An 18252-nucleotide genomic window follows, 5' to 3' on the forward strand; every position below is an offset into this window, starting at 1 on the left:
TCCACTGTATGTCATCTTCCTCCCACAGCCAGTGAGCCAGGCCCCAGGGGCTGTCAATGCTCTGGTGGGCATCCTGGCAGAAAGAAGGGCCTGACTGCACTAATGGTCTGTGCGGATGAGCAGGCCAAGCTGAAATAGTGTGGTTAGCCCCACTCTTTCCCTAATAGCCTCTGCATGACATCATGGCCTCTCTGTTGTTGAGGACGTTTTGGGGTGATACATAAACAACTGTATTTTCTTGTATGGAACATGTCTTGAAAGGATTTGTCTTTGCAATATAGCCCGGCAGTAGGATGGGATTTTTTTTTTTACTTAACTACATAAAATACAACCACTGGGAGTAATAGAAGTTTGAGTATATTAATGCTGGAAAACATTGATACTTGCAAAAGCTGAGTGCCTGAAGGAGACCACATCGTCCTGGAGAGAATCATCATGTGACCAATTTGGTCTCTGTGCGTTAGCAAATTAGGCATCAGCAAATCTTTGGCCTCTTAGTAGCTGTGCCTCTCTTCGCTTGCCATTCAGAGCACAATAGGTTCTGAAATGTGTGCAGCAGGGGGTCAAACAGTGTGCTGGAAGAAAGGCAGTGTCCTGCCAAGTGTGCAGGGGTCTGCGGCTGTCCCTGCCACTGCAGGATGCGCTGTTTGCACAGAGGCAGCCCACACCCCCAGGCAGCACCTCTGGGGCTCCAGTTCTGGACAACCTCCACTCAGCTGTTGAAGGAAATGTCTCCTGGAGGCTGCTCATCTCCCTGGAACCGGGCTTGGGCTCAGCCCTTCCTGAACCGAACAGCTCTGTGCCCCTGGATTGTGTTTTCAGTGTGCTTGGCTGGGGAAATGAAAGCCCAGAGCTGAGCTGTTTGGGCAGAGATGAAGGCTTCCTTGGGATAATGAAGGCTTGTCCACTGAGTGCAAGTTAGCTGTAGGCACTTCTAAAAACCCTGGGGTTAGGCCCTAGGAGCGGAGTTCACTTGTGAAGGCAGCTTGGGAGATAATGTCAAGAGACATAATAAACTTTTTGATTGTGTTTCCCACTGCAGTATCCTCACTTCTTGAAGAGAGAAGGCAACAAGCTTCAGATCATGCTGCAGCGGCGGAAGCGGTACAAGAACCGTACCATTTTAGGTTACAAGACACTGGCTGTGGGGTCTATCAACATGGCTGAGGTGAGCAGCATTTGACATGATCTGTTTACAAAGGTGGACATTTTCCCTTCTCTTTAAACCGAGTGTTGTCACTTTCCTCATTGAGAAGTACCTGGTGGGATTTCACATAGCTGTCTTAATAACTGTAATCAGTATTTACAGGGCAATATTTTAAGCAGCTTTTACTACTGAGTAATAATACTGAACACTTTCTGTATAGTATCTTGAGAGCTAAAGCTTTAATGAGGCTAGCTTGTTACCTTGTGGGCGTTTTGTTGTTGTTGCATGTTTTTTTCAGAGTTAAGGGGTCCAGATTGTGAGTGCAGAACAATGCAGATAAGGTCACTCATGCAAGCCTTCCAACCCTATGAAATGTTAAAATTACAGCAAGGTTTGCTGTCCTTCTCTGTGGCACTCTATGAGAGTTCAGGATCAAGTCGTTTCTCTCATTTTGCTTGAAACACTCTTTGCAGTTCTTATTTCATGGCTGTTGGTAATTTAGGTGGAGTTCTAATCATGAGAGGTAAATGATAAAATTTTCAGATTCACACCTGAAAATTAATGCTGGAACCAAGTATGGATAAATTATTCACTAAGGCTTTCTGAATGGCTGAACTCCATGCTTCATTATTTCATGCCCTGTTTAATCTTTGCTGTTTCTGTTTCTGAGCATTTAGAGATGGGCTGAGCAGTAGCAAGTTCAGCTTAATGCCGATATTTTTCATCAGACTGCATTCTGTCAACAAATCATTTTCATGCAAAATAAGCTAGTGTTATGCTGTGGTGAGATATTACTATATTAAATAATTCGTTATAAAGACATGACCTTGTGAGTTCAGCTTCCCTTAGCCTTGCAGTAAATGGTGAACTCCCCATTTGAATTGGCTAAATTCAGATTTGTTGTGGTGTAGCTAACATTTTTCCTGTGCGGTGTTTGATTTGTTTAAGAACTAGAAATTAAATACTGCTGTAAGGCAGAAAACATGTGGGGCCATTAGTTAGACCCATCAGTGAACTTCTAAGTGTTGGGCATTTGCTGCTTCTGTGTGTGGTTTTCTTATGTCTTTTTGTAATGTCAGCTGACTGGGGTTAGAGTCAAAAATTCTAAGGTCCGCTGTATAGGAAATAGTTGCTCTCCAGCTCATCTGGAGTATTTCTGAAATTGAAGACTTCAGGAAAACAAATTTTACAAGCACCCCCCTCCCTTTTGCAGTTTATAGTATAATGACCCCTAAACAGCACTGACACATTTCTTAAAATTCAAAAAAAAAAATCTCTTAGCTGTTGAAGCAAAGCAGTGAATTGGAGTTGTGAGTCTGAGCAGAGTTTAAGAGGAATGGAGCGTATGTTCCTCATCAGCTCAGGGGAAAGCCATGTGGGAAGCTGACAAAACAGCCTGGTGTGTCTTACAAAGCTGAGGTGCAGTCATGGAGAAGTGCTTTCTGACTCTGGTGGGGCAAGAGAAGAACATAAGAGCTGTCAGTGGCAAAGGAAGGAGAAACCCACACTGAGATGTCCCTCTGCCCCCACCACTGTCTTGGTTTTTTGTGACTAAATCTCCTGAGATTCAAGTGCCAGCTCTCTGGAGCAGGGATTTTTGCTTTAGGAAGCACTTTGCATCTGTACCTCACCAAAAATTTTTGCCTTTACTGGCTTTTCTGCTGGGCTTTAACACAAAACTAAGTTCCTTAATTAAGTGTTCAGAAGGTTGGTAACTTGATAATTCAAATTAGTACTGTGCCATGGAAACAAATTCATAGTAATGAGGTAGTGAAGTGTTGTGCTTCAGGGATGAGATAATCAACTGTCAAGCTTAGAACACTTTTTCTTTCTTTCCATCACTTCCATTAGAATTCGAATAAAATCTCAACTAGCATTGTGTATTGCATGCAAGGGGCTCCTGGAGTTGCAGGTTGTTGGCTTGCTTCTGTACTTGGAAATGTGGAGTAACTACATTAACACAAATGACTCTTGTATTATGCAAATTATGCAGGTTTAAAATATTTAAATACAGGTTTCTACTGCTTAATTTCTGTCCCAGGTCATGCAGCACCCAACAGAAGGTGGCCAGGTTCTGAGCCTTTTCAGCAACATCAAAGAGGCTGCAGTGAAGGTAGCAGAAATCTGGATCTTCTCCTTGTCAAGTCAGCCGATTGACCATGAAGACAGCACTATGCAGGCCAGCCAGAAAATTAAGTCTACAGGTAAGAGCGCAATCACATGCTCTGAGGACCAGTGTTTTCCTGAACTAGCTGGACTGAAACCCCACCTGGGCTCAGATGATTCATGGGACAAATGAGAACTGGTTTGCGCAAGTTGCTGTGTCTAGAACTGATTAATGCAAAGAAAACCCACTTTGCAAACCTGTTGCTGTATAAGCAGGGAGTGTGACAAGAGTGGGAGATTGAATTGTCAAAGCTTCTCCTGCATATCACGCCAGGCCTGAGCCATCCAGCGAGGGTTGGCTGTGTTCTTACCAATGCTCTTCCAGTGTTACTGGTGGGTGTGTTGAGAACCTGTAGCTTCTCACCTGGCTAACAGTGTTGTATACAGGAGATCTGCATTTAAGCTATTCTTCCAACTTTTTTCCTTTGAGTATTCTACAATAAATCTCATTAACTTAGATGAGACCTGCAGACCTGCAACATGTTTTACTGTGGTCTGGTTTAATGAGTGTAAATCCATGGTGGTGTGCACCATATAGGGAAGTCATTAGGTTTCTACTCATGACAATCTTTTTATTTGGTACCAGCCTTCTGCTCACTGGTGGAAGAGTGACCTGTTGAAGGTAGTGCATGCAGGTGCTTGTGTGTTGTTGCCTGAGGCCAGGCAGCTCACCTGAAGTGTCATTTCAATAAAGGATTTAGGCTCTCCTGGCATGTCTGACTTGCTCCTTTAAGCCAGTTATGCCCATGTTAGGGGGAAAAGTAATTTCCCTTGTGGAGAGACCCCTTTACTTGCTGCTGTCTACCAGATGGTTCTTTCCAGGGTAAAAGGGGGTGGTGTTTCAAGAAGCCTTATCTGTGTGCTGGTCCTTCCTTCCTGTTAGATGTGTTTCTGCTTATTCCTTACTTCCAGGCGGTTCCCATCTCACTGGTTTTAGCACAGATAGAAAATAAACAAGCAGGTATCTCCTTGTCTGCCTCCTTTCTTGATTTGTGACTGTTAGTTGACCTTCTCAGCTCCTGAGATGAGACTCCCTCACATTAAAGGAGTTTCACAGGATATCTCCATTCTTTCCTTCCCTTTCAGACAACTATTCCGAGGAAGAGTACGAGAGCTTCTCTTCTGAGCAGGAGGCCAGTGATGATGCCGTACAGGGCCAGGTACTGTTTAGGGCGTGGCTTCTCCCTGCAAGAGCTTCAGCTGAGTGTGTACACTCTCAGCTCATGCTTGAAACTAAAAGCCTATTTCATGGCAGTGCGAGACTGTCACCAAGTGTTTAGCTGCAGTGGCAGAAGGCGGGCACAGTAACCCATTTCTTCCACCATGCTGTGATTTATCTGTTCACATATTTGGACTTGAGCTGCTTTTGAACACTAAAACATGAGCATCCTCGTATGTTTCTCTGTTTAATGGTCCAGTCATCAGTTGATTGATTCTGTAACGCTGACTGGATTCAAAGAGCCCAGCTAGATCCCCAGCTGTAATTAAAGGGCCAGTGGGGTCTGAGTCAGTCTTTAGTCTTTATACCTTCTGCAAAATAGGTCCTTACAGAGAACCTCTGGCTAGATGTTTAGACGCTTTTGAGTTTGGGTCAAATTTGCCTTCAGACTCTGGCATCACCTGCCTTCCACCTCTTGGAGGGTACTGAGAGAGGAACCCACTGAAATGTGGGGCTGTGACTGTCCTTGTTCCTTGAATGTAGGACTAGGGCTGTTTTGTTCCTCCAAGCAGTTATTCCTGGCTCTCTGCATACCTGGTTCACTTCCTTTTCCCTTCTGCCATCATAAGTACAATTAAGGCAAATGCTGAAAGCCTTGAAGACAGAGCAGCAGGTTCATCTTCATAGAGGGAACATTTTATAGCACTTAAATGCTCGTGTGTCTCCAAATCACAAAGGTAACACAGGAATCCTCTTTCTGTTCAGGATTTGGATGATGATGAGTACGAGCTGGGGAAGCCCAAGAAGCAGCGGAGATCGATAGTAAGAACGACGTCCATAACCAGGGTCGGTGGAAATTAGTTTTACTAACACTGACGGGGTTTGGCCAGGATGTGCAGTGCATGTGGCTGATGGGAGCAGCAGTTCTAGACATGCTGGCCCAGCAGAGAGTTTGGGCACATGGTCACAGCATGTGAAGAGCTACCAGAAGCAGCCAGTTCAGGGGGTGGGGCTGTCCAAGGTGTGTGTGTGTGCTGTCTTGAGTGTCCTTTGGCTGCAAGGTTAAGCAAGCTCACTCCCATGAGGAAGCCAGTCCAGGATCCATGCTTGTGTAAGTGCTGAAAGTAGCTTTAAGTGAAGGGAAGCTCTTCTGTTTGTGCTCTGCATGGGAGAGGCCAGTGGGAAGGTATCAGAATGGAGTAGCTCAGTCAAGGGCTGGAGCTTGAGAGATAAACCTAAGGTGGTGCATGTGGTGCTGAGGCAAAGGAAGTAGCTGGATACTGAAGGCTTTGGCAAGTCACATGCTTTTCTCCATCCTCTCACACCAAGCATGCGTAGTCCTGCAAAGCTGCACTTCTGTATGGAGCAGTGACTTGTGCTTGACCACGCCATAATGCAGCTTTCTGCTTACGCAAGTGTTTATGCACATCTGTGATGACAGTAACCCAAAACCACCAGGGTGGGATAGGTTTTTGGTTTTGGACTTAGGAGTAAGTTTGGAGATCGTTGTACCTTCTGTAAGGCTATTTCTGAATCCATATTTTGATAAGGTCTGAAATAAACCCGGTTTTGTCTTGAATCTGCCACTAAAAAGACCCTTTGTATGAGACCGGGAGCGTGCTAGTTCATATCCTTTGCTGTCCTTAGTATCGTTTTCAGGTGTCAGTGACCAGCCAGGACAAAATACACCACTTGGTTATTAAACGAGTAACTTCATCTTAGTAAGAACAATGTCTTTCTGGCCCTGACCACTAAACTAATACCGAACCTCCAGTGTGTGGGGCTGGTGCAAAGCTGGGTTTGGTGCTGCCAGTTAACATCAGTCCAGCTCCAAACCCAATAGGTCTGTTGACTGTCAAACCATTCAGGCCACCTAACAGCTCTTGCCATGTCACCTCAGCTACTGCACACTGTGTGTCCTCCCTCCACAGACTGCTGTGCTGATCCAAGGTGGTCTGTGTGGTGGACAGTTTTGCTTGGCATCCTGAGGCAGGGGATAACTCTCACTGTTGTGAGAAAATCTTGGCCTCACAGTGCATTGGGGACAGAAATAGGGTGGTCTTTGGAGAGTCTTGTTTGAGGACTGGTGGGTTTATTTCACCTGAACTTCAGCTGCCAGAAGGTGGTTACAGCTCACAGGATTTGAATTCAGAGGTAAAGGGCTAGGTTTGGGGCAGTGTGAAGTATCTGAGGCCGGAGTGGGAGCACGCAGTTGGACTTGCAAGGGCAGCTCGTGTGAGATACAGGAGAGCCAGCAAATGAGCAACTTTTTTCACCTAAGAGTGGCCTGGTACTAGCCGTTTTTTTTCTTTCCCTTTCCTCCTGACACAGGGATGCCACCTCAAATGCTGTGTACCAGCACTCAGGCCTGGGCCCTTCTCATCTTCCTTTTCCTCAGAGTGTGCATATTAGCTTTGTCCAGGACAGACAGAAAGGCAGGGCAGCTCATGGCAAATCTCAGCTGTTTGGTCCTGAGAGAGAGAGCGCGCGCTCTTGGGAGCAAGTAAACAAGTGCAGCAGCAGTTCAGTGTTGTTTTGGACTTGGTGTCCGCTGTGTCCAGGATCTAGGGGTGTCAGACTCAGAAAGCATTTTTCTGATAGGCAAGTGCTAAGGACAAGCCCCACAACTTTTCTACAGTGCTGCTAGTCAAATAAAAGAGCCTGCCAGGATGAACTGTAAGCTCCTGAAAAAACCCAGTACTTTGTTCATAGAAAATACATTTGTACTTCGGGTCAGTGAGTAGATGCCTGTGTTGGCTTATCCTCGTTAAGAATCGGAGAAGTTGACTGTCAAATGTTTGCCAGAAATATATTAAACGGGTACAGAAGGCGATCTGGCAGATAAAATAATTTTTTTATCCACTGTGTCCCACCAAGAGTGGTGTGCCATCCGTGAGGGCCAGAAAACTTACAGTGCTTGGTGGAGTGGGACCTAGTTTGTTGTAATGCAGGAAAGAAAGTGTAGGTATGGAAAAGCAGATTTCAACATAAGAATAGCAGAGACTTGGTTTGTGGTGCCAAGAGTTGTTTGATTTGAAGAAGCATCTAGAGCACCAGTGTCAGACGTGTCTCGGCTTCTTGCAGACTGGGAGAAAACAGTTCACTTAACGCTTTATTTATGTAAAAGTGTCTTTGACTTGCAGCAACAAAACTTCAAACAGAAGGTTGTGGCACTGCTGAAGAGGTTTAAAGTGTCTGATGAGGTAAGTAATTCTATAAGCCTTCCTGTCTTATGTGTTGCCCCCTGCTTTGTGTGTCTTGCTTTAGTCTTCAGGAACACTCTCCAGTTTCCCCCTAGTTCCCTTCATTTTGTTTTCAAGTCTGCAGTGGATGTGACCTTTCCTTATGCCCTGGCCTTGCGTAGAGGTTTGAGGGCCAACTTTAAAATGTCATCAAACATTTTCTAGATCAAGTTTTATCAAAAGCAGATGTTGGGAACCATGTGTGTACCCATTAGTTTTGCAGACTGCCTTGAAATTACCTTTGACCCTTTCAAAGGCAATTAGTCTATAGTGTATATTGCTTGTGAAGTTAAATTCCAGCCTGTTTGAGTATCTTACTTAGAACAGCCAGGCAAGACATGAAAAACTGGGATAGGGAATGCAGATTCACAGGCGAGTCAGCTGCCTGGTCAGAGCTGAAAATGAGAGAGATCCAGAACCCAAGAAACCTGTGTAATGTTAAGTATCTCATATAAAAGCATTTAACATCTCAATTGGCTGTATGGCTGTGTGCTGATTTTGTGGCTTGTGGGAAGAGTGAGTAACTCCTCATGCTTGCTTACGCTTCCGTACAATCCTGTTAGCTTTCCTCTTTTTCCCAAGTTAGCTCAGCAGAGTCAGCGCCCATAGCTGAGGTCGCAGCCAGCTGAGCTGCTGCTTTTCTGGAGCTGCCAGTCAAAAAGCAAGCTCTGAACTGTGCACAGCTGCCTGCTTACTCTGGTGTATATGTTAAACAACCTGTGGAAGTGTTGTGTGAGATCTGTTCTCTTCCACTCTGTGTGTGGGTAGCGGCTGATCCTTGTCCAGGTTTCAGGCGCCTCCTGTGGACATTTTTGTCATTTCTACCTGCTTGAGTAACAAATCAGGAGGTGTCATGGCAACTGTTTCAGTAAAACCCAAGACAGGTTGGCAGTACTGCATGTCTCTACTTGTTCTAGGAAAACTGGGGCTCCATTAAAGGCCTTTTAAAAGCTTTGTTTATAGAATGGGGTTGAATAATGGACACAATCTTGTGGTTAATAGCTTGTTCGTGGATGCTTAGTCCAATAGGTAACTCCTGCTTAACCAGACACTGACAAGCTTGACCTAAACCAAGCATTTCTCACACACTTAATGTTTCTGTTGATATAGTGTCCTTGTACTAGGAGCAGAATCTTACTCCCAAGACTGGTGTGCTGCAGCCCTTGGGGGAGTTCAGGTGACATGGGGTCGGTCTGGCTCCTATCAGAGTCAGCAATACCTGCTTTTGTCCTGCATGTAGGTTCTGGATTCAGAGCAGGACCCAGCGGAGCATGTGCCAGAGGTGGAGGAGGACTTGGACCTTCTGTATGACACGCTGGATATAGAGAACCCCAGTGACAGTGGGCCAGAAATGGAGGACGATGACAGTGTCTTGAGCACTCCAAAGCCAAAGTTGAAGTAAGTGTGGGGTGGCTGATGCTGGGTCAGAGAGACCATACACAGTGTCAGCACAGATTAGATGTTGTTTCTATTCCCATCCCTCCATCCTGGCTTTCCCCCCCCCCCCACCCTTGACCTGGTGTGTGTGCTGTTACAACATGAATGACTGCTTGTGAGCTGGGGGCAGTGTGTATATGGGGGGGCCTAACTTCCCTTCAGTCTCATTTCTTCCTTGCTCCTTTTGCAGATGTTCTGCCTGTCCTGCCACCTAACCACAGGGGTAGGAATTGCTGATGGGCAGGTGGTAGAATTAAATGGTACACAGGTGTTTTGAAGAGGTGGTAGAAACAGCCAGGAAATCTGTGCTAAGGCGGAAGGAGACATGGTTGGAAGCTGCAGAAGCAGAGGCAGGGATGGATAAGGTAGACTGTGTCTGCCTGGAAAAGCTGATAAGACCCTGTGTGGAAAGAGAGTCTTTGCAGGGATTAAGGAAGCAGAGCTGAGGGAAACAAAGGAGTTCCTTAGGGCCCAAGGGGACTGACTGCAGCACATGTAAATACACGCATGCCTGTTCTGAACTGGCTTTTGTGGGCACTGAAGTATGGGCAATGATAGCACTGTGGAGCTGAGCCAGGGATCTCTGGCTTGGGGTCTTGAGCAGATGCAGAACCCTGAGCCTAAGAGCTGTGTCACATCCCTGACAAAGAAACACCAAAAACATGAGGCTGTTCAATCTGCACTTACGCTTCTGACTGGCATGTGGTTGCATGTTCAGGTCTTCAGTGTTGTGACGGCTCTGAAACAAGCAAAGCCTACCACTGCGGTTGGTCAGTACGGTATCTGCTAAATGCCAGCTAATTACCAGTTCTCATAATATCCTAATTAGCATATAATAACCTAGTTAGGCTAAGAATAGATTCTGAGTCTGGAGTGACTTGTTCCCTATCAGTGAGCCAGAAGATATCAAGGATAGACTGGGGCAGCAGAAGTAAGTGATGGGGCTGGTACTTATAAAGGCGTTTGGAGCTTGACCCAATATATTGCTGGTTGGTAGGCCCTACCTTGAAGGGATTTGAAAGTAGATGTTTTGTGGTAAGCAACTGCTTTGAAACAAGCCAAAATGATGCATTGTGCACACTGAGAGCTTGTGTCCTGTTCCGTGGAGACAAGGAGCTAACTGTTCTGGGATACGTTATCGCTGGAATATTGCTGGAATAAGAACTTATTGTGTCTGGTTCTGGGGAGACACTTTGTGGTTTGCTGTGTCCAGTTCTTACATTCGTACCTTGAAAGGGATGTGATAAATGCTGATGTGTGTCAGCAGGTTTTTCCTGTAACAAAAAAAAAAAGTCAGTTCCATAAATTGTGATTGAGTCTTGTAGCCTGGTGTGATGAGCTGCCTTTTCACATGGAAGCGCAATCTGATTGTATGTGTTCCCTTATCTTATTGAGCAAATGTGTAACTGGACCCTAGGGCTGGCAGCCAAATCCAGATGCAAGCTGGAAGTAAAATGCATATTAGCACCAGGAGTCTCTTACCGCAGGAGCAGAGTGGGGGGAGGGGGGAAGTAACTCTACTTGTATTTCAGTCAAGAGCTAGACCCTGTCTGGAATGGCAAAGCTGAAACAGGAATTGCAGTGTGAAACTTTGCACCTGGTGCTTGGGATAGTGAGGACACAACTACTTGTGTGAGGTGAAATGTACATTCTGTTCTGCCATGGGAAAATGCTGGACCCACGTGCCCACCCTGGATTTTATGGAAACAAAAGCTGCTGTTTGGTGTGTAGTGTGAGAGCATGTGAGCGTCCTAGTAAGAGCTTTATAAATATGGTCTGCTGTGTGACAGGTGACATGTTGGATCCATTAGGTGGAGGTCCGTCAGTCAGCGTCAGGATTAGGCAGGAGTCTCTGGACTTTCTGGCTTTCTCTGTCCTGGAGACCTCCCCCTCCTTTTAAAAGTAACCTATCAATTTTACTGGAACCACTGGGGAGCCATAAGACACCCTGAGACAGTCACGTTGCTTTGCTGTGAATGTGGTGGACTTTCTCTGTTAGTGTTTTTGATAATAAGAAACTGGTTTTGCTTCCTGTATTCAGACCTTATTTTGAAGGATTGTCACACTCCAGCTCTCAGACAGAAATTGGTAGCATCCACAGCGTCAGGAGCCAGAGAGAGCCATCAAGTCCTGTAAGTTATGTTTCAAGAAGGTTATCTATCTGCAGGTAATACAGCAGGCCTGCACTGCTCTATTTGGATGTGTAAATTAAAGCACTCTGACCTCCTCCAAAGACTTGGATGCAGAGATTAATTTTCTGCTAAAACAAAAAATGTCTGGCTTTTTTGGGGGCAGTGGGGTGTTTTGGTTTTATGGTTGTGGGTTTTTTTGGGGTCTTTGTGGGGTTTTTGTGTTTTTGGTTTGTTTTTTTTTTAGAAAATATTATGTTAACTCAAGGGGACATCTTCAGGTTATGCACTGAATAATTGCTAATGACATGAATGGCTCCAGATTTCCATCTACTTGAAATTACTGTCAGGGTGGGAGATATTGCCTGGAAGTTTTAGGGACTCCTTGATACTGGAGAAAGCTTTACCTTACTGTTGTTGGGATACTTTTCATGGTGGCTGGGAGCAAATGCTGAGGGGCAGCTCACCCCTTTTTCCATCCCCTCAAGGATGGGCATATTTGGTGCATGGAATATCAGCCCTTTTCCAAGGCACTTCCTTGCCTCTGCTGTGTATTGTGCATCAGCTACTGCTTTGCCACGTTCCACACTGTGTTCGGTCCTGGTGTGACCAAAAAGCACTCCTGGTCATCCTGCAGAGCTGTGCAGTGTTTAAATGGAGAAGTGTGTCTTTTGAACAGCCTGATGCAGAGAGTGTGGCTGAAAACTGTGCCGGTGCCATACCTCCTTATGATTTTTCTCCTCTCAAGCAGGTAGAAGTGCCTGAAAAGACCAAGAGCCTTGGAACCAAACATGCAGGCGACAGTATTTCTGACACTGTCTCTTATGTAAGTTGAAAACATACTTGTTACTGTTCCTCCTGACAGTTTGGGTGTCAACTGTGAGCTGCATTCTGTAGCACGTGTCTGTCTGTCCATATGGTTGCACATGCAACACAACTTAGGTAACATTAGCTGCAGTGAAGACAACGCTGAGCTCTCTTCCTGACCTTACTTGTTGGAGGTTCTTGTCTTTCAGCTTTTTGAAACTGAAATGCTTTACGTAGTCTTCTGTTTAAACAGCCTTTCTCTTGGTTTGAGGAAGTCTGGCCCAAAGTATGCTACTGAGCATGTGTCACCCTGAAAAGTGTTCTCAGGGCTGTTGCGTCTTATCAAACAGAAGTATTACTTCAAGCTGAATTGGCAGAAATCAAGCTGGTCCTGGGGTAAAAATCCCAAAGCACAAGTTTCTCTACTGCGGACATGCAGTTTGTAACATTTCTCCCATGTGTTTCTCTCTCCACTAGTTCATCTAGGTAAGCTGAATTAATCTGCATTGCATGAGGAGACTTTTCCTTGGCTTTGAGCTGGGAGAGTGCCTATTCCAGTGTATCTGAGCACCTTTCCTACTTCCAGCTCCCTTGTGAGGCAGAGCTGGGAACTGGTAGCCCCAGATAGCCTGTATTGGCCTATCCCTTTTAGCAGTGAGTAGCATATCTGGAAGAGGCGGGCTGAATTTGTTCCAGACAGAGCTAAGCTGAGGTGCCTCCTGCAAGCCCTTGTGGTAGTGAGACAGAGGGGAAGGTTTGTTGCTGATGACTTGGTTCTCTGTGTTTTTCCAGGAGTCTAACCAGCAAGCCGAGGTCCAGGAAGCTGAACTTCCCACACCAGATGTGTTTGTTGAGAAGCTCCCACCCAGCGGGAAGATCACTAAGACTGAGTCCCTCATTATCCCATCCACGAGGTAGAGTAGTGACCCAGTGTTGTGCCTGCTGCAGGGCTGCTTGGGAAGTCATGGGCAGCTTGTTAGCATTTGTTTAGGATGACCTTAAGTCATTGGCTGCAAGGAGACCCTCATTGTGTTCAGGCACTTAAGTGATGGGTTTTGAGCACTTGATAAATGAATACTCAGAACCCTGACAGGCAGCGTTGCTCTGAGGTTGTTCCTGTCTCCTCTGTTGTCCTGTTCCATGTCCAAGGAAATTTTTATAAAACTCTGGAGCTGCTTGGTCAAAGATGCTGTTGCTAAGTCAACATCTGATGCAGATTTTGGCCTTTAAAGGTGGCTGTCAAGTCTAACTTACGTCCTGTTAAACCTTCCCAAATAGGGTAGTGAATGTGGGATTCAGCAACCCCACCATATAGTTTCTCTGGTCATTTGCAAGAAAATAGATGTTCTTTTGAAGATGTATTTTGGGGCTGCTTTTGGGTATGTGACTGCAGTTTGCATGGCTGGATCCTATTACACTGGTGTAGCAATAGTAGGGTGGTGGTGTGGGTCTTAGCATGTGCCTTGGAAGTCTGCCTGGGAACACGTTCTGTGGCTGAACTGTGTGCTCTGCACTATCAGAAGCAGAATTAGCAAGTCTCAAGCTAGATCAGATCTACGTGCACGATCCCCCAGTGCCTCCACTCACATTGAGGTTGCCAGACTGAGTGATCTGGGTTTTGGGGAATGTATCTCACTCAAATATGAGCTAGCTCTGGAATGCAAGCACATCTCTCTAGCAGGTCTGAAGGGAAGCAGACAGGACGTCGGGGAAGGAGCACATCTCTGAAGGAGAGGCAGCCAGTGAGGCCACAGAATGAGAGAGCAAACAGTCTGGACAATGAACGCTCCCCAGATACCCGGCACCACTTACAGGTGTGAAAAGATTGCTGTCTCTCCAGCCACTCGACTTTTCCTCTTCTCCAACTGCCTCCTGTGGTCCCTTTCCTTCTGGTTCAAGTGCTGTCCCTGCTGGAAAGGAACTGGGCCCTGTGGCTTCAGGAAAGAGGGAATTTATGTCTTGGCTAATACTGTATCTTCCATCCAGTCTGCTGGGTTTTGCCAGCTTGTTGCTTTGTCAGCCCGCCATAAGCTGAAAACACTGGGACAGATTCTTACGATGAGAAATGAATAGGGATGTGTTGAGGAATTACTCCTTTGAAATAAGGCAAATTGCTAAGGATTGTACTGGGGACTGACTTGTGCAGAGCCTGTGCGCCATGCTTTTGTAAGCTGCAGGACTTGCTTAATTCCCTCCTTGAAGGAGATTGTTCCTGGCTTCTATGAATCCTTGGGCTACTGCTAGTTTGTATAAAGTGATGTAAGTAACTGTGCATGGCAGAAGGCGTAATGGCCAACAAAACCAAGGTGGCTAATAGAGGAGCCTGCAGAATGCTGCAGTGTTGAAGCTAATAAGTGTCAGTCCCAGCAGCCAGCGCAGCTGCTAGCGTGTCTTTGCTGATGGGGTGACTGAGCACTGGCCAGCCGTGCATAGCCACCTCTCATGAATTGCAAGAGCTGGAGCTGGTAGCTTGATGATTAGAGCTGACATCTCCTACTGTTCTCTGTCTTTATTTCCAGATCCCCAGGAAAACAGTGTATGACCAACTAAATCACATCCTGGTTTCCGATGACCAGCTGCCTGAAAACATTATTCTTGTCAATACTTCTGACTGGCAAGGCCAGGTAAAGGCAGGAGATGTTACCTGAAGCACAGTTTTCTTTCACTGTTCCTCCTCAGGAATGGACAGGCCTTGAGCTCTACCACTAACCAAGTAGGTTCTGCTGCTTGGTTGGAGGAGCAGTGGTGGTGCGTGGGGGCTGGCAGCATACAGAGTGTTCAGTGCCTACAGATTGGATTTCATTTGGTGAGGAGATGCTGTGGATCTTGTAAATAAAGCTTTGCCACCAGAGTCTTCCACAGAGGTTTACTCTCTTCTACAAAATGCCATTCGTTCTGGTTAGCAGCACACTGGGAATGGCTGTAGACCCTTGCGCTCAAGAGCCTGCTTCTTGACTGTGGTAGACTGGGACAAAGGAAGCAGGGAGGACCGGCCTGCAGTTTAGGTTGAGATTTCTAGGCACCAGGTGGTAAACAAAGGAGAAAACACTTCAGGACAGCTCTGTTGCCTTGCATGCACGCTTGTGATTCCTGACTGCAGGTATGTCACCCAGTCTTTCCTGAGTGAGTGATAGTTGTGTTAAGGAGAACCCTGAGCAGTGCTTTCTTATGCTGGCAACGTGGGGTCGTTTGTTATGGGTTTGGAACAACTTTTTGCTCCTTTTGGAACCTTAGTCTGAGAAAGCAATAAAATATGTATGGAAGAGGACCAGTAAACATGTGCTGGGTGTACTGTCACCCATAAAATTTGTGCCAGGCCTGTGGAGTTACACTGTCTGGTTTGGCTTTCTGCTTCTGGAAGAACTAGGGTCTCAGTGTCTGAGAGAGCAAAAATACCAGCTGAGCTACTGGTTCTGGTTTCCCTATACTTGGAAGATAGAGAGATGCCTTCTAGAGATGGACTGAAAGTGTTGTAGGTCATCTTCCAGTAGTTTTAGCAGCTTGTTGTGACTGCAGTATCAGAGGACATGAAGGCAGCATTGGCTGGTGTGTGTAGATTAGTGGTGAAGAATTTGAAAGTGTGAGATAATTGCTGAGTCTCATCAATACCTGAGGTGTGTGTCAACTTGTTTCCCCATTAGCTGCATGGAGGGGAAACAGTCCCTCATGAGGAACTTCTGTGTTGGTGGCACCCTTCCCTTTTTTTTAGTGTTTGATGGTGGGCAGAACATCGCATTTGTTTAGGTCCTCTTGAAATGAGAGAGCTGCAACTGCAGTTCCAGAAGCAGGCAAGTAGACAGTCTGCTCTTACACAGTGCTGTCTGCTAGGTGAATGGCCTTTTGCTGCTGCCCTGCTCTCCACAGCCATAAAACCCTGCTGTTCTAGAACTGTTGTTGCCATGTTTTGCATATAGTGTTGGTGTTTGTCAAGAAGGTGCAATGTTCCCATATTTCTAGAGGAAGAACTTTCTTTTGGCTGATGCACACGGATGAGTTATTTGGGAAACAGCAGTATCACTTACAAATTGGACATTGGGAGAGTGTCCACGCTTGGGTGTGAGAATAACTAAGGGGCTGGGGGAGGCAAACCACTTTCTTGTGACAAACTGTACCAAAAAAGGACTATAAAATATTCTGTTCTTTCCTCAGTACCTATCAGATGTCTTGCAAAAGCATACCTTGCCAGTGGTCTGCACATGCTCCTCAGCTGATATTCAGGCAGCTTTCAGCACTATTGTCTCCAGGATACAGAGATAGTAAGTTCTCACCTTGCTTGTGTTGTTTGTTTTGTCTCAGCTCTAAAACCCTCTCAGCTCCTGTGCCCCCAGTGCCCAGGGCGTTTTCTATCCAATAGCTGAGAAATACTTGTCCCTTCCAATACTCCTCCCCGATCTACTCTCCTGAAGTCAGTGTTGTGTGGCTCTTCAGCACTCTGCAGCCCTGCAAAGTTGTTGCTCTTCTGCCATGTGTGTGGGGTACAAGTCTTTCATCGACACTGGTGATTTTAGAAGACTGTGCTTTGGAGGCTGCCTCACAGGTTAAATCTAATAACTACTAAAACATGCAAAGCTAATAGGTAGGTTTTTAAATAGTTCTTGCTCCGCCCTCCAAGTAATTCCCAGATTAATTCCTCAAGGCATTCCCTAGATACCTACTGAGGGCTGTGGCTACCTGAGTATGTTCTCTAACACAGTAGTTAGTTGCAATAGGTACATCCTAACCTAGATAGTTGAGTCCAACCCTTTAGATTATCAAAACATGTGAAAGGAGGAGCAGGGAGACCAATCAAGAAAGTACTGAACAATGTTGTATTTTATTAATAATGTTTGACGCTGCTGATAATCATTGTGATATTGCTTGTGTATTGAACAAGCTCTCTTCTGCTGTGGTTGTTATTAATCAATTTTTTTTTCACGTGTTCTGAAATAGCTGGTTGAAAGCACAATTATGAATGTTTCCTCTTTTTCTGTCTAGCTGTAACTGCAATTCACAGCCTCCAAACCCAATTAAAATTGCAGTGGCTGGAGCCCAGAATTACCTCAGTGCTGTATTGAGGCTTTTTGTAGAGCAGCTGTCTCACAAAACCCCAGACTGGCTCGGCTACATGAGATTTTTGATCATCCCTCTAGGTAAATAAGGAACAATTTTTCTTCATAGAAAGATGAATGGGTTAAATGTGATGTGTTCCCTCAGGAGAAGCCCTCCTGGAAGCTTTTGCTAGGTATATGGCTGTTAAATGAGGCAAATGTCATGCTGTCATAGTACTGTGCAATGCTTGTGTTGCTGCTCTCACATGAGTGAATTTCATCTTTATGTTCTTGATGCCAAAGTCTGCTGGTAAACCTCTTGTTTGAAGAAAGGGATTGAGTACTTCCTCCCCATACAGGGAGGCTCTTATGTATATTCTTGTCATGTTGCAGTGAAGGCATAGAATAATGTACTGGAAGCCCTTTCCCTAGCTGGAATCTTAAATTCATTGGGCACCATGTTTCCCAAAGTGATAAGTGTTCTGGCCTCCCTGAGCCTGACACAGAAAATGTTTTTTGGAGCCAGGGGAGGGGTGTGTGAAAATTTTTTAAAGGCTCTGAAACTGCTGAGTGTGTTAATTATTCAAATTGCATATATCTTTTGACCTTTCCTTTGCGTGCTGTTCTCCTCAGGTTTTTCCCTCAGTTTTTCCAGCACTTTATCTTTGCCCTTCCAGCAGCTCAACAAGCCTGCCTGGCTGGAAAGTTACCCAGCTTGGATCGCTTGTGTTGCAGGAAGTAGAGTGGGCTGATAATAACTTTAGGAGTCTTGTTGTAGTCAGAAATGTGAGGAATGTTGTAGTGGCGGGGCCTGGGAAGGCAGGTGGTTGCTGGTGCTTGTGGGCAGGGGCATCTGGGCAAAGTTGGTGTGGTAAGGGTGTGTTGCCAGAAGCTGGTCTCGTCTGAGGTTTGGCTTGCGTGAACAGGGCACTTAGGTGATGTAGGCAACAGAAAACTTGAAAAGCACTTTTTCTCGGTGTTTTCTGGTCGTCTAGGTTTGGGACCTGCTGATGGCAGTTGCTGTAGGAGTCAGAAGCTGCTGCCCGGCACCATGAACAGCGGGGTTCGGCTGTCGATTCAGTGATGGGATTTGCAGAAGTCAAACGAAAAAGGCAGAGGAAGAGAGCTGGATCCTTCT

The 18252-nt window shown here is 45.8% G+C and overlaps 1 protein-coding gene across 11 annotated transcripts in view; it reads left to right on the top strand.

Moving 5' to 3' along the window:
- PACS2 (phosphofurin acidic cluster sorting protein 2) overlaps positions 1–18252 on the top strand; it is an 84758-nt gene that overhangs the window by 37903 nt on the left and 28603 nt on the right. For 2 of the 11 annotated variants that reach the window (XM_075097135.1, XM_075097141.1), the window contains exons 4-16: positions 1043–1168; positions 3189–3351; positions 4400–4473; positions 5238–5318; positions 7616–7675; positions 8955–9112; positions 11193–11283; positions 12029–12106; positions 12880–13001; positions 13766–13901; positions 14607–14711; positions 16237–16343; positions 17062–17216. In XM_075097135.1, the coding sequence (XP_074953236.1) occupies positions 1043–1168; positions 3189–3351; positions 4400–4473; positions 5238–5318; positions 7616–7675; positions 8955–9112; positions 11193–11283; positions 12029–12106; positions 12880–13001; positions 13766–13901; positions 14607–14711; positions 16237–16343; positions 17062–17216 (1456 nt within the window). The remainder of the gene's footprint in view (positions 1–1042; positions 1169–3188; positions 3352–4399; positions 4474–5237; positions 5319–7615; positions 7676–8954; positions 9113–11192; positions 11284–12028; positions 12107–12879; positions 13002–13765; positions 13902–14606; positions 14712–16236; positions 16344–17061; positions 17217–18252) is intronic. The other 9 variants (XM_075097138.1, XM_075097144.1, XM_075097137.1 and 6 more) reach the window with 8 other exon arrangements.

Source organism: Phalacrocorax aristotelis, chromosome 6 (genome assembly GCF_949628215.1).
Source record: "Phalacrocorax aristotelis chromosome 6, bGulAri2.1, whole genome shotgun sequence".
NCBI classification, from domain to species: Eukaryota; Metazoa; Chordata; class Aves; order Suliformes; family Phalacrocoracidae; genus Phalacrocorax; species Phalacrocorax aristotelis.